Raw genomic sequence first — 17,425 nt, forward strand, 5'->3', positions numbered from 1 at the left:
GTTAGTTTTAACATTCTGATTAGTAAGATTGACGTAATCTTTGAGTAAATTCAATGTTCTCTATTCGCAGCTCTTGACCATGCCCAGCTCTGACCTTAGTCTAGATTTTATTACGTGTTGTATTTACGAAGTCTCGTTTCGTAGATTTCGTTCGCGTGGGTTACCCTTCATTTGACTGACAAACATATGCACGGTGGAAATTTATTTTGAGTTAATTTAAGATGTAATTTAATTAAAATTGAATTAAATAAAAGATAAAATTTTGAATGAAGTTAATAATATTGATTAACAGACTTCCTTCGAGCAATAATTTTAACATAAAATTTGAAAATTTTGAAATCTTTTGACGACACGTTTTACACAGACTTTAGCACCCTTTTAAAATTTTACACCAATCGTGCCCAAGTACATTTTATTTATACAAATTGGAAGTTATTTATATCGAGTCATTTATTTTTTAGCAAATCAAAAAATATGTTTTTCCCTGTTTAATATATTTAATGTTTCTCGGAATTATTTAAAAGTGAGAACTTGTTTATACTTCGAACGATTCAATTGAAAACAACTACATATAAATAAAAAATTCATACTAAAATCTCGAAAAATATAACTTAGTGTCAGTAAGATATCCAAAAGTCCAAAACCGTAGAACAAATATTTCACTCGTAAACAAATTACGGTTAGTTTATCGTAGCGCTGACAGGGTTACGGCTTAAATAAACAGATTTAATCTGTAATTACTTTGACATAAGGTATAATTTAGATCGCATTAATTTGCCTAATGAACTGACGAATGATTTGTGATCTGTAGCAATGGCATGCGTTTGTAAATCTGCATTTAAAAAATAGGAAGACAGGGTCTGTTTATAAAAGTCAATCTGGCTGTATAATATAAAACATACCTTTATAGCCCTGACTCGTTTGTCCAGTGGCTGGCTTATAATGCCGCAGATCCCGAGGTCCTGAGTACAATTCCCATATCGTCCCAATAAAGTTACTGGTATTATCCGTTAAGAAATTAAAGGTCGAAGCGAAGTCTGGAAGTTAGTTGTTTACTTCTGTCTTTAAGGTGCACTTAAATCCATTGAAACTACACCTCTCCAGTTTAACCGCTCGTATTTTACATCCCAACGAATTTTGGAAGATAAGAAATATATGGTACACTTGTTTGTGTACACACTTGTGTTCCAGAAAAAGTCCTGCACGGATGACTTTTAAGTCTCCATAGATAATGAGCTAATATGCGTTTACGCATAAGTATATACGCTCACTTAAAATATGTAACTTACCTACAGTCACAGGGATGGGCACTATTACAAACATTTAGTTTAATTAAGCACGTCTGAAATTAAAACTTCAAAGAGTCGTTTTCGTTTAAAAACATCTCCGACTCAGTTCAAATATTTCGTAGATTATACAAATGGCATGTTGTTTGGAATATTGATAGTATATTTACACATAAATAAAAGCGTGATCCACACTATTATATAAGCGGCTACAAAGTAAACACCTCCGTCAGATTTGGTCATCATCCTTCGACATGTATCAAACCTTAATCGGTATAGGAAATGCAAACTTCAAAAAGTGTTCAGCCAAATCAAAAGCGATGTTCAAATATTCAAAGCTATATCATTAATCTGTTTCTCGTTCGCCCATATCAATTGCGGAGGTCAGGTGGCAGACGTTCCGTGTAAGAACTAGTCGCTTGTCAGATCTGGATTAAAATAATAAATTGACCCTGGCACTGTGCCTGGAGAATATTATGACGAAAACGTAAACAGTAATCGAAGTTGAATCAAATTTAAAAGTCGTTCAAACGTTCTATTAAACATATTCCAAAAAAATAAGGTAACAGAATATAAATGTCTTGGTGCTGGATTAAACTGCCTTTTCATATAATTCTTGTTCTTTCTGAGGCGACGGTTTGCGTTCATCGTTTGCACATAAATTCAGCGATGCTTGACGGATTTGGTCCTTTTCGACTTTGTATCATGGATATAGAATATTATAAAATGTCTCATATGGTTTAAGGTTTAACTGAATAGTTTCAAAAACGGATAAGTCTGAGTGAGTATTTTCATCGAATGGTGATGTCTTGGATAGTAATAGCAATGTATGTCTAATTAGTAGTTCACCAAAAGATCATTAATAATAATTATTATACCATTTTGTTATCTGTGTATATCTTTGAAAGTAGTGATTTTTTAAACTTCAATAATATAAACTTTTTTAGATTTTAGTTTGAAATATTTAGCTAAGCTTGAAGGCAACTAAATTTTTATCGCAATAATAATCATTATCATTCGATGAATTTATTAATCATTCGTTCATTTCATTCCCAAGTATAGTTACTATTTTTGTAACTTTTCGCCATCGTAGTTAAAATTAACATCATTCGTATCACGTAACACTTCGTAGCGACCGTTATGGGTCGTAGCGTGGCCAATTGAATAACGATCGTCCTGGTCAGTCTAGTGATGGGACAAACATCGATAAATGACACATTTATTAGGTTTCAAGAAATTTTTCGAATAAATGTCGTCAGTGATAGAAATATCACATGACGTAAGCTTAATATAAACTAATACGAAAAGAAATGAATACAGAAATTTCATCATGCTATCATTATTTTTTTCATATTATTGGCAATGTTTCTATATTACAAAACACAATAATAGATTTGAAATTTATATTTGGAATGATAAGTGAAATAAATTGTAAAATTCAATAACTAATAACAACGTATACTTACAGTGTATCATATTGGTTAACAACTGGTTTAAAATAAACGCAGAATTTTAACCGCCTTTATACCTATATTTAATACATTATTTAGAAAATATTGTTCTTCAAGTACAAAAAAGACCTAAAGGTAATATCCATACATTCTGAAGAATACTTTGCCCGCTACGTAATCGTACATAAAACATCTATAATCACGTATTTAAATGTATAAATAACAATACAAATATACATCGGATTAATAGCGTAAATCTGGCGATTTCTCAAATCTATTTTCACAGCATATTATATTGGTAGTAATTTAAAGAATTTATCGATAATAAATAATCATTATCCACGCAGCACTAGTGAATCTCGGATACTTACAGTCGATTTACACATCGCTTGGACACAATAGTCAGTTTTATTGCTCAGGGGAGAACGATACAGTAGCCCACGTGATAAATTATATGAGGCTATTATATTTTTTATTTAGCTTCAATTAAGAGCTATAATCGTGTGTTATATTAACGCAGAATGTGCTATTGGTATTTGTCCTTGAGATTGGGAATTAATTTAACGTAAAACGGAAGTTTTTTTTTTCAAATACGTTGTAATATTTTTTGTATAGGACCTGAATCGAATAATTACTAATGATTTTGACGTTGTATGTGGGAACTCTGTTATACGTGAGGGTACAATAATTATTGTTAATACGCATTATTTTGTATTGTACTCATTTTATTGTATTAACAGGGATAAGGGAGTTTAATTATCTGTTACAAGTATATAAGATCGTAATCGACGAAGTTCAGATTTTATTAATGTTTTGTTAGTTTTCATCGACTTCTCCGCGATCAACGACGACTAAACTCGAAAATTTTTCAAGTGGATGATGTTAACACGCGAATATTTAGGAAGGATATAAAACTCTATCAGCGGAAGGTCAAAGGAAACCACAAACAACAAAAGCGGTGAAGATATGAAATTACATCCGATGCGCAATTTTTTGGTCGTTCCGGTTCCAAAGGATGTGTTGTGTTAGTTCATTTGAACAAATCAAACGAATTGTTCGTTTTAGCGCGAATCGATACGAATTTCTCGTAATTTCCTTTAGTTTTCCCGTTGGATGGAGTCATCGACGTTTTCTCAGCGCGCCATAACTCGCGCGAGCATTATTTGGAATACGATTTTGCAGAAACCACGGATAGATTGAAAACAGCAGCCGTTTCTTGATACGCGTTTACATTGTGCCAGTTACTCGCTCGCCAACTTGCTAATGAGAATGATAATAATTATTCACTATATTTTATCTGACGTAGTTAACAATTTAATATCGTTTGTTTATTGAAATATTCATGTATCGTCAGTAAACATTTAATAGAATAATTTCAATTCTATTTATCGCGGCGTTCATTTCAGTTTACTATCGTATTAATTTTTACTAGCGTCTTGAAATAAGAAATTTATTATTGAAAATGGAGCTACGTTACTCATAAATTATATAAATAATAATATTACATAAAATCGTAAATATAAATTCAAATTAAGATAATAACTCATTGTCATAAAAATAGTATTATTTAAATGTATTATTATGTAGCTTTTCTATTAAAGTGGAAAGTGTAAATGGAGCACGCTGTATACAATATACAGAAATAGCATATTGCGTTCAAGATTTGACCGATCGCACGTACATACATAAAATTAGACTACTATATATATGTGTATAGTAGTATTATAGTATTAGACTTGTGTGTGAATCGTATACGATACGATACTTATTAAATAGAAATTCGAATAATTCAATTCTCTCACCGCAGATCGTGATAGATCGGAAAGTATTATGTTAAATTGGTTTTATTAATTATACTAATTATATATACGTATCATATAGCATATTTTATCGCAATAAATTAAACAGAAAAATCGTATTCGCTTTGTTCAGATTTTCATCCGGCACGTGCAGATTTCCTCACGATTTTTACCTCACGAGCCCGAGATTTAGAATTCAGAGGTGCTTGAACCCGTAATCATCGGTCAAGAAATACGTGTTCTTAGCACTACGTCATATATTCTTTTGATAACGACAACATTTGTCAAATACGTAATTTTTCTCACAACTCCATCACGACCACGATGTAATAAACTTAGTAGTGCTTGGATTTGAACCCGAGGCGTTTGATTACGACCCACGAATCTACATTGTATTTGGTTAAAATATGTTTCTCGTATAGAATATGAACAAAGAGACGAGATGTGATTTTATTCACTATTTTATCAAGTATATGGAAATCTCATTGTGACATTTCTTTGTTTGTGTGTGCGTGCGTGTGTGTATTGTGTACGGCGTTGTATTTAGCCTTGCTGATGTGTGGGTTAAGGCGGCTCTTCTGTATCCTACAGTCACGTAACGCTCCTTCGCTTGATATTCTTTCCGTGTGTGAAGACCAAGGAAGCGCTGCCATGCTTGAAGCAAAGTCTCACCCGCTTTTTCTTTTTAATTCACACATTGAGTAATTGATAGAGTTAACAGACAAATTCATCTGAATTACAATTCCTTATATTGTTTAATTTTTAACGTATATAAAAAATATTTGTTTATAACTAATAATAATAATTAAATATTCAGTCATTTTTGTATAACATGACTTTATTATTTTCAGAATAGACTGAGCCAAAATCGCTTAAGTAAGAAAGTACACATGACCTTGATAAATCTGCCACTGTTTTGACGTACGTCACACAGAAAAAGCGACGTAGAATTCAAGTAAATAATTTCAGAAAGAGATTTGACATTTTATAAATAATACAACATAAAATCGAGAGTCGAGATGGCCCAGTGGTTAGAACGCGTGCATTTTAACCGATGATTTCGTGTTCAAACCCAGGCAGGCACCACTGAAATTTCATGTGCTTAATTTGTGTTTATAATTCATCTCGTGCTCGGCGGTGAAGGAAAACATCGTGAGGAAACCTGCATGTGTCTAATTTCAACGAAATTCTGCTACACGTGTATTCCGCCAACCCGCATTGGAGCAGCGTGGTGGAATATGCTCCAAACCTTCTCCTCAAAGGAGAGGAGGCCTTTATTCCAGCAGTGAGAAAATTTACAAGCTGCTAATGCTAATGCTAAAAAAAACTTTAACATTTAAAAAATGAACGTTATTAAAATAAATCATTGAAAACATTCCATACTTAAAGCTGCGCTTGACTTTTAATTTTTATGTGAAAACGTTTAGAAAATATCCAACAGATATTTCTTGACAGAAATGTTGATATATTTATAACTAATATAAGAGATACGGAGTTAATATAATTAAATTAATTGGTAGTTACTGGTCCCGGTTACATTAAACATGTTTAATTAAAATCTCACGATCCCAAATTTTATTATTTATCTGTTAAAATGAAAAACGTCATAACTCTAAGATTTCTTACATTGAAGTCTCTATAAATGAGAAGTTTGATTGATTTAAAAGAAGACTATATGATTACAAAAGTTTCTTCTACGATAGGTATCTTATATATAGCCTATTCCAATCGAAGAATTATTCCATATTATTTGCTAATAGCTCAACTATTTTAGAACTACGCAACAGTTATTGATCATTAGCAGCCTGTTAATTTCCCACTGCTGGGCTAAAGGCCTCCTCTCCCTTTGAGGAGAAGGTTTGGAGCATATTCCACCACGCTGTTCCAATGCGGGTTGGTGGAATACACATGTGGCAGAATTTCGTTGAAATTAGACACATGACACAGACATGCAGGTTTCCTCACGATGTTTTCCTTCACCGCCGAGCACGAGATGAATTATAAATACAAATTAAGCACATGAAAATTCAGTGGTGCCTGCCTGGGTTTGCCGAAATCATCGGTTAAGATGCACGCGTTCTAACAACTGGGCCATCTCGGCTCAGCTTATTGATCAATATATCTTTATTTCACTTATATCCACTTTAATTTACTTCTAAAGTTTCGCCCCGTTTACATAAATGCTGAAAGAATAACATACCTACTTAAAGTCTCGTACAATGATGTCGTAATCCGATGTTAAATGGTATTTATCATCTGTCCTCCTGTGGTTGAAATAGACTATAATTGCTACAATCATATAAATTTTTCATAATCTATAATTAGTCTCGTATAATCGACGATTTGAAGTTAAAATAGTTGAATAAATAATACTTTTTTACTTCGGTGTATGTTTGACGTAAATATAACTATCAACTTCTCAGATTATATATGTAACGTAAGTAGCAATGTGCTTCAATACCACTCGATAAACGTACTCAAGACAATATCTGGCTCTCAATACTCCATAACAAGTAACCCTTTAAAAAGTCGAGTATAATAAAATAAATCAATCTGTCTCTGTGTCTGTTATAGATGCTTTATTGTTCGCGAGCGTGGGCTTAAAGTTACGTGTTGTGATAATGCATGCACATGTTTCATTTGTTATTTATCTGTGATGTGCACAGATAAACAATGAACGATAAATTACTAAGAATGTAGATTGAAAATTTCTTTATATTGAGATGTTTTTTTGTATATATTTTAGTGGATTTCTTATACTTTATGTTATTTTTATAGACTTTGTATTTTGCCGATTTTTTATAGTCTTAAATGTATTATATAGTTGGAAATTCGTAATATTATCTAAATTTAGAATATGAATAATTTTATCGGTCAGGATTACCTTTACATCTTTGTTATTTATATATGTTATTATGTAACATTTTAAAGAATGAAATAATAATTATAATAAAATTAGAACTACAAATAAGTATATTAAGAGCGAAATTATGTAATGAAAAATAAAACAAAGGATACATAAATAATAAAAAAGTTTTTCTCGTAAATATAATATATGCCTTAGAAATTAATTTAATTAAAAAAAAATTTAATCGCCTTAAGAAAAAAATATAATTAACTAATCATGTATGTTGTCCTCATTTGTTGGTAAAAATCAGTAATTTATACAGTCCTGTGTTCAAAGCTTTAGGGATCTACGCTTTCCTTGTCGTTCACCGGTAGTGCGTACGGCGCTTAGAATCAATTTCATAGGAGTTTCGCTTTTAAATCAAAACGATAAGAAGCTCTTTCGTGTGCATCATCCAAACATGACGTTCTTTTTGATATAGTAATGTAGTCTTTATGGCTATAACAATTAAGGTTACAGGTGTGTGAACTTTCCATCTGTAGGAGACAGGAAGTTTACGAACACGTGCGTTTCCTTACACAGGATGTTGTAGAATTTGAAACGAATTCGCTACAATGGACTTTGAAAACGGCGAATGTGAATTGAACAGATATTGAGACAATAAAATATATTGTTTTAAAAATATAATATTTTCTTGTAAGAAATATTTATCTGGCAACATTTATTTTTCTTTCCTCAAACGTTCAGATTCCTTGAGATTTTTTATTTAATTTTTCAACTAAATGAGTATTGACATTAAAGTTTTTGCTTATTTATAAAAAAAAAAATATCTAAATCTCAGGAACGATTTGATAATTCAAATTATCATTCATTATTATATATAATATGACAAACTAATAATATATAATCTAGTCCCGAATTTGATATCATACCACATATGTCAGTACGGATTTACATTTGCGGTCGATGTTATTGACAGACGTAATTCAGTGGCGGTAATTGTAAAAACATTGCGGTTTACTAAACGTGATTTGTATACGAAACTATTTAAGTGCATCATAATTTTGTAATATATAATTCAGTTATATATTTGAATTGAAAAAAAATAATAAGAACGCATAATTGATTTTAAAAGAGGTTCATTTAAAAAGATTTTAGCTTGATAATGTTTTTTAAGCCAGATTAGATTGGTTGTCAGAACGTTGGGTCAGTCTGACCAGTATAAAACAAACTTTGGAGTTTGGATATTGGCTGTATTTATATTCCTGTGCCTCGGAAAGCACATAAAGCCCTGCGCTTGAACTCTGCGTCGTGTGACAATTGCTGATCAGCGTATGAGAGTGACAGAATAAAGAGGGTACTTGTGTTTATGCAAACTTGTAGGTACTCTATAATATCTCCTGTGAAGTTGGCTTGTCTCAGCTGCGGTTGGTTGCCGCGGACGAAAGCGATTTGGACGATATAATCCGTTACAAACACTAGCTTGTGCGGCTGCAGATTATGAGGTTCCAAGTTTAAAAAATAATAATCAGATAACATTGAATTTAAAAAAAAGTTCAATTATATATAAAAAACATCGCACATATAAGAGACTAAATATTTTACAGTACTTTATTAAACACAACACTCTGTAGTCAAATAAAAAAATATTGTTTACTAATATTCATGTAAAAAACCGCCGCACGCGCCATCTGGTGTCGGCGACTGTTATGTAATTGTTTATTTTATCTACGTCAATGTCTGTCTTGTGCATACATTTTTTTCCTTTCATTTATCTTGAGTTCACACTCGATGTTAATATACATACGATTTATTATTTTCGAGATTTGAATAACAATAATTTAAAGACCGATCGTATATAAATATGTACTTAAAAAAAAGAAACAAACTCACAAGACACATTACTACGTCCATAAATAAAAAAAACATATCTTTTTTTTAAAAAAAGAACGAGAAAATTTGCCCACCATGTTCACGCTTACTAAAATGTGTGACGTAAGCAATTATTGTCAATCAGGACAAAAGCATTTATATGATAACACTTATTACATTATAAGTATTAAACCTCTAGAAATTATTTATTTGACAGAATTTAACAATCAGCGTATATATAACTATTATTATTATAAAATCTGTTTTATAATACGCAGCTAAATTCAGAAGTTACTTTTTTAAATCGGATTAGAGCAGTTTTTTTTATACTTCATTGGTACATAGAAACTTGACTAACTGGTGTCTAATATGGTGTTGAAACTTGAGTTGGATCACGAAATTCGAAATTTATATAAAATTAAAATAAACCGCCGCCCTCATACTAATTAATTTCACGTCATTTATTTTTACCACAGATTATAAAACACGTTGAAAAATAAATCAAATAAAAGATCGTTGAAAGTTCTATTTTCGAATCGAGGGAACATAACAATAAAAACGTAATCCAACCCTCAACTTGATGTATCCACTTTTAAATATACCAGGTTAACCCTTCAACGCTATGATATATGAAACCAAGGCACGTGTTATACGGTCTAATGAAAAGTAACATTAAACAGAGCTAAGACGTTAAAAACTTTTTTTCTAACGCACCTTGTATATATTTATGAGTATCTATTTATGTTTATGAAACATCGTAAACGTTTGATTAAATGCACTGGCAACACTAAATTATGTGTCAACGACTTTTTGTGCTCGTTTTAATTTGGTATTGGTTTTCAGGAAGTTTTAAATACAATTAAAGGACAATTGCAAATTGGAATGACCGGTTGAATTAATTAATCATTCTGTGCCTAATTTAATACCAAGTCTTTCGTTTTTCAATTTATTATCAAGTTTAAGAACCCAATGAGAAAATAGGAACAGTACGACTATAGTTAAAATAGTTGTGTATTTATAGAGCTTACTTTTTTTTGTTAAGATAGACAAAACATTTATGAATTATGAGAAGAACATTATAAATCTTGTAGAATCTATTAAGGTATCAAATATATATATTCAACCCTACTAATTGTCCGGGCGTTGAATAAAAACTACACATTTTTATATAACTGTTTATTTAATGTTTAATTTTATACCATGCCAATGAACCCGCGGCCAGGCGTTGGAGCGACCGGATAAAATTATATCCAATGTAACTTGAATGCAGAAAATGCATTAAAAGTTTCGGTGTAAAGTGAACCTTTAAATCTGTCCCAGTTAATGACGCTACGATTTTGTGTCTTAATTAAAACGGAAAAAGATCTTAAATTAAATGTCACTTTTGTTGCTCGATTCGATTCGACTGAAATAAATTCGCCTCCGTTTTTAAAATCGTTTTTTATTCCTTGCGGAAGAATATAAAATGAGAATTATTGTCCTCTCGCTATTTAACGTGAATTAACGCGATGTTTTGCTATATTTTTTACCTATGACTAGTATGTCTTGCCAAGTCGGTAGAGTTGCTTTACTATCGGTATTTCAAAATTTCCAGCGGAGGTTGAGCTTTAAACGTAGCTGTGGATATTAAACAATGTCTAACGTATATATAGGGCGGGCAGTAAAGGCAATGCGTTTTGACATTTATTAGTTTTCACGCACCCTGTATATCAGGCTACAGCGCATTACGTATTGAATTTAATAGCCAATGTTTGTAAGTAGATCTATTTTTGGAAAAGTTACAGATGTTCCAAGCAAACTAATATATCATTCGAACAAATAGGATCTGTGTTAAATTTTCAGTATTTCTGTTCTAAATAACGTTTTCTTGAACTAGTTTTTACTACTATATAATAATAACTTTTTTTGATGTTCCTTTTTTAAATTTAATTAATATTTCATCAAGTAACATATTATGTATATTAGTTTAATGGCTTACTGAAAATAATCGACATAATAAGGTAACTAAAAATTATTGTATCATGTCATTATTAATTTTATTTTACTATTCGTATGCACAAAAAACTGTAGCAATAAAAAATATAAATATATTTTTATTCCTATTTGCAGTTAAAAAATCATATTATACTGCACCAAAATGACCTCGATGTTATTTAAACGAATTTATTTATAAACAAATGCCTTTCAAAAGACAGCGACTGGCCATTTAAATAACAAACGAAGAAAATAATTAAACTTTATACTCAATTCCATTGTTCCAGAAGCTAATGGATCCTAATAAGACAAGTTGAAGTCCACCGTGAAACATGACGCGAGCGGCCATTGCGTTTTGGCGCGAAATGCCAATCGCTGTCACGTTTGTTATCGTGGCTTTGGCATGCGTCGTTTCAGCCAGAGACATCGTTTTAGGTAAGTCAATAAACATTTGTTAACTTAAATTATATAAATATGCCGAACGTCCATAATTTTATAATAAATAAATAAATTAATTTAATAGATTACTTATAAAATTTCCATCGCAATTAAATGGATGGATTATCATGGAATGGAATGCGTTAAATAAATAAACATGTTTTCTTTTTAAATAAATAATCTATTCCAATTGCTGGAGTAAACAGACAAACCTTTGATATACGTTTTCTATCAAATTGCTCCATATCAGTCAGCTTATAATAATTATTTATTGGTACATTTTTAAATATGTACAAATAATTATTATTTAGTAATATATTATCTAATCTAAGTTAACTTCAGTTAATCATAGTTGTAACAAAAATTAAAATGAATTATGAATTGCCAAACTTCCAATAACAACTTCACAAAATACCAGAATAGTTAGTTAAGCATTAAAAAAAATAGCTCTTTCGTCTTTAGACAAACCACTAACCATCAGATGATTTTTCTACCTTTTAAAATTTAAATAATCAAAGTATATAGAACTTGTATATATTTCGATAAATAATTATGATATGAAAATTACATATCTAACTTTTTATTTCGAAAGATTAAAAAATATATACAATTAATGTTATTGAATTGAGGTTTTTTATGAACAAAAAATACGTACTCAAAATGACCGTTTAACAACAATGGACGTCAAAATGATCACTCACATGATATTAATGAATCGAAAATAACACGCCGGAAGTAATATAAATAAGTTTTTTTTTTCGTAAGGAAACAATAAATCATACTTTGGCAGAATCGCTTAATTTCATAGAGCCATTGCGATTTTAAAATCTAAATCCAACAATGGGCTAAAACGGACACTGGCTGAATTTTTATTGACTTTATAAATTGGAAATACGATATTAGATATTCTTCAAACATCCATCCGTGATATATTAACAAAAATCTTCGAAGTCACGTCGAGAATTTTAAATTTCGAATGGGTTTCGCATATAAATACAAGATGTCGAAATATTTCGCATCGATATTTTTGGTGATGGAAAGGGCCAAGATTACTATTCATTGCGAATTGTGCGTATCACCATATTTGTGTTTCTGCTTAAACAATTACGACACGATTGTATTTCGAAAGAATAATTTCCTTCGGAAATGCAAATTACGAATATTTTGTACACTGAATAATATAAGAAACACTTTTAAATTATTATGATATTATAATTTCAAATGAGTGAATTTTACTAAGGTATGTTTATTCTTTGCTGTTTGAGCATTTCCAAGAAAAAAAATGAGGCACAAATCGTCCATAACTCGTTAAACTAATTGTAATATACGCTATTCATCTATTAATAGTAAAAATCGAGAACATTCTTGAAAAATCGACATAAACATTGACACAAACAATGAAATCTGACGAATCCTATATGATGAATATATTTTTTTATTCTGTTTCTTCGGAGTATTAATCCATATTTTTCTTTCGTTCAATCGATAAGGATTTGTTATTTTTAAAATTTAAATTTTTGTTTTTTTTTTTTAATTCCCTTTCAAACCAGATATGATAAGATGACAGACAGTCATTTTTTGTTACTTGACAAAAAATACTATTGTAATGTATTTTATTGTACACCTTGGTTTCTAAATTATATGGATATGTAGCGTTTACCTCAATACAATAATAATAATAAAAACTTTATTTAATTTCAAAAATTATACATAAAATTAAGGTTGAAACTCCTTTTTTAAGTGTGGAAACACTTGTATTAAATCAAATCCAATTTTTGGGCAAAAACCTCGGAGTTTCTGAAAACGATATAAATTATAATTACAAGTTATCACTTAAAAAAAACTTTATTTATATTAACATACATTGTGCGCCTTTAACAACGTAAGGGATATGTCATATTATATTTAAAAGAAAAAAAAAACAAAATGCCGTCTGTTATAAATCATGACGCGTGGAATTTTAGTATAATCATGTCCTGTGATCTTATTGGTACAAATATTATGTTATAAACAAAACAATTAAATAAATAGCCGCGTAAAAGTCCCAGCGGAACACGTTATTACTTCACGGGCACAAATCGATTGCTTCCCAAATGTTCAACCCTCTCATTTGGTATTCATTAAGCAGCCGGATGCATAGACAATTACGATAATGACCATTTTACAAAGCCCTTTGCATCGACTCGCGTCTAGAAATACTTGATTACATCTGAATTGATGTAACGGGGGTGGGAGGTCTTCTGTGATTGGTTAAATAGTTAGAACGTTGTATTCAACAATTAATTTGAGTCAGACCAATCGGGTACGGTTATGCTAATTTCGTTTAATAAGAAATATTTTTCCATATTTAAAATTCTATGACTAATTTCGAGATATGTGGAAAGTTCTTTCGCATTTGAAAACAATAGACGCATTATGTTATTTTATAATATATGAGGATTAATTACCGTCCCTCGAGACATCTCTGGTGATAGGAAGGAAGACTGACTCTTTGTTTGTTAGATTTACATATGATTTGCAGACAGGAAATAAAGCTTACATATTTGTTGATATCCCGCGAGAGTTTTTTTTTTCGTCGTCTTTGGTTCTTTGTTTAATCTTGAATTTATTTTATTTTTTCAAAAATGTAAACGAAAAAAACTTTAAATGACAGGAAAGATTATCAGATACTTAAATTGAAGAATCATTTCGATTTTTGAAAATCTAACAAGGAATAATAATTGATAATATTTTCATACAGGTTATTTTTTTTTTTAAATATTAGATATATTGTCCAAAGTAGCAATAATTAATGATAATAAATCGACTGTGGTATGTTTTTATAATAAAAGTCATTATTGCTGCGACGGTACAGATTAAAACATATGCGTAAGAAACTGCTTCAATCGCGAAACAGTAAATACAGATGAAATTTATTTTCGATTTTATGATAGAGACTATCGCTTTACGATTGCTCAACAAATACTCTCTTTATCTGAATGTCGGTAAATATTTACATTGATGGCATTCTGCGTCAACATTGTTTACTCCAATATCGTCCTAAACAAACATCATAAAATTTGGATAAGAAAGATTTACAGCTAAAATTAAATAAAAGTTTTTGCGACAAAAATTGTTGCACACGAGATAAGTTATCTTTAAATATAGAATTAAGGATTATATATTATGACAAAAAGCATAAATATGCGTTTGCATTATGTATTACTATATAATAGATATTCTACTACAATTATCAAACTTAAAAGTGCACTGTGAAGTGACTATGACAATATTTTACAGGAAAACGTAAAGTAGCGATACTTAGCTAATAAATTTAACCGAGCACACAATGCTGGCGAATTAATAGATTATTTATTAAACATTAAAAATAATGTTAATCCAGCTATTGTGCGGGTTCGAGATAGCAACAATATTCGAATACAAATAGGATTTTCCAAGGCTGCGTAAGGACGTGAACGGTCACGACTCGATGCTCACGAGTTTCCCAGCATGTGGAATATTGCGAATGCATTCTACGTGCTGATTCGAGATATGACGGATTCGCATAGGATGCATGTCCGTCAGTACTGAGTTCAGGTAAAGAACGCCGACTTCCGTCGATGCGCTGTCTCCATTTATATTCAATACGTTCTAATGCTCGATGCAATCCTAACGTCTCTTTCTAACTTCTTCATTATTTCAAATTGATTTACTTTTGTTTTAATTTAAGCTACTACAACTATAAGAGTTAACCTCTTATTATATATTGAAGTCAGTTACTAGAACAACTAAATCTTAACCGTTAATTGCGGTTTTAATTTGCGGAAGCACCACTGGATTTTTTATGTGTTTATTTTCTGCTTTGTTCATTTCGTGGCCAGCGGTAAAGGATCACATTTTGGGTAAGCCGATTCCGATGGAAATATTTCATATGTGTATCCATAAACTCCCATTGCATCAATGTAGTGGAATAAGTTCCAATACTACGCAAACAGAGGAGTTCTTAGCACGGGATTTTTACAGGCGATCACAATAATACCGACATACTACAAAATTATATTATAAATAGCAAGATTTCAAAGAACCACTTATAGTCGTTAGTTTGGTATAGAAGTAGTCACAAGATCATTATGTTTTATGTCCGAATAAATTTTTCAGCTCCTTGTTAGTTAAAGTCAAATTTTACAGCACTTATCCTTAGCACTCGATTAGTCTACCGCAGTCAATTGTTTTCCGAGAAACACGCCATTAAACGGAATTAATAGTACATAACGCGTTTGACAACTATAAAAATTTACTAAGTCCAAAGAAAATAAAACCACCAACGAAAGCAAAGATAGGGTGCAGAAGTGAAGATGACGCTTAAAAAGTCGTAAAAAATTTATAGTTGGTGTGAAAATAAATAGTAATTCGCTGTTCCCCATCTAAGAGTTATACAATAAAAAGTTTACAACTGTAAGAAAATAGACTGGCAGCTCAGGAATGGTCTTAGTTTCGTAACGTTACCACATACAAATAAATATCCTTCGGCTTTCGTTCCCTGCTTCAATCTCTCTTGTTGTTTTAAAGTTATTTCAGGTGTTATATATTTATTTTTTATATAAATATATTAAAACTTTGGGCTTATATTTTACTAATCTTCAGAGAAGAGTCATAATAAGTTGCATACTTTGTATTTCTGTTTATTTTTATTATGTCTTAAAAGTTCTACTAATATTATACTGATCCACTTTCTATTGAAATAATGCGTCTTTAGGTTTTAATATAAAAAGCATTATTTGTTTCATTTACATGATCTATCTTTTCAGACGAGACAATCATTCTGAAGTTAACATTTGCTTGAATATTTTGTAATATAATATACTAGTATCTCACAACTATATTTTAAATGATTTGTGTAATTATGACGTTTTTATCCATAAAATTGACTATCTTTGGCAAATTTTTTAGATGTTTTTCCCCTGCATTCATTTACTTGGGATCAGCAACTTGTGTAAACTACTGAAATGGATTGGGAAAAAATTAAGCGTTTCTTCTCTTTGATAATGCTTATGCTTTTGTAATTTTCCACCAGCCTCAGCCTGTATTCATTGTTTAAGGCATATGTCTAACTTAAGGCCTAAAACCAATCTTCAACTTCGGCGATTTTGCGTATGACCTCTCTCCGCCTAACCGGAAGTCATACTTTACCGCCTTTCAAATCGTTATAAAAAACGAACGTTAAATTTTGATTGCTGTATTCTAGTTTGGTGAAGCTACACGGCTATAATGATTTTCAAATATTTTTCGGTATTTTTTTATTCAGAAGTCTCAGACCAACAGAAGTCCGTAAAGTTCATAACAAAGATTTAAATAGTCATCTGGCAATAAAATAATATCACCTCCTAAACAGGTCCATTAAATTTAAGATTTAGATGAAGAGCGAGCAGCTGCGGCGTTCAACAATAAGTAAAAATATATCTGTCATGGATTCCAGAATAAGTCGCTAAAGATGATACATTTTGTCATATATGTACATATATAATATGAGTGGTTGAAGGGGTTTTTGTCCGTATATGAGAATCCTTTATACGTCTTCTAATAATAGTCCAATATGTAGGATGAGATGGTCCGAAACCGTGGTACCGAAAGTTGGGGTTCGCCTTCAGCTGGAGGTTTTGTCTTTTTCATTCTTTTCATTCAAAAAAAAGTGTGTGTGGTCTTACCGAGCTTCTGGCAATAGATATTTAGGAATATATTTTTTAGAAAATTATGTAATTCAAATGTTTCATAATTAGA

General features: G+C 30.9%; 1 protein-coding gene across 3 annotated transcripts in view; it reads left to right on the top strand.

The window, feature by feature from the left end:
• Positions 1–17,425, top strand: part of LOC125071404 (fibroblast growth factor receptor homolog 1-like) — a 70,203-nt gene that overhangs the window by 18,915 nt on the left and 33,863 nt on the right. For 2 of the 3 annotated variants that reach the window (XM_047681634.1, XM_047681632.1), the window contains exon 2: positions 11,518–11,665. In XM_047681634.1, the coding sequence (XP_047537590.1) occupies positions 11,563–11,665 (103 nt within the window). In that variant the 5' untranslated portion in view covers positions 11,518–11,562. The remainder of the gene's footprint in view (positions 1–11,517; positions 11,666–17,425) is intronic. The other variant, XM_047681633.1, reaches the window with a different exon arrangement.

Source organism: Vanessa atalanta, chromosome 19 (assembly GCF_905147765.1).
Source record: "Vanessa atalanta chromosome 19, ilVanAtal1.2, whole genome shotgun sequence".
Classification (NCBI taxonomy): Eukaryota; Metazoa; Arthropoda; class Insecta; order Lepidoptera; family Nymphalidae; genus Vanessa; species Vanessa atalanta.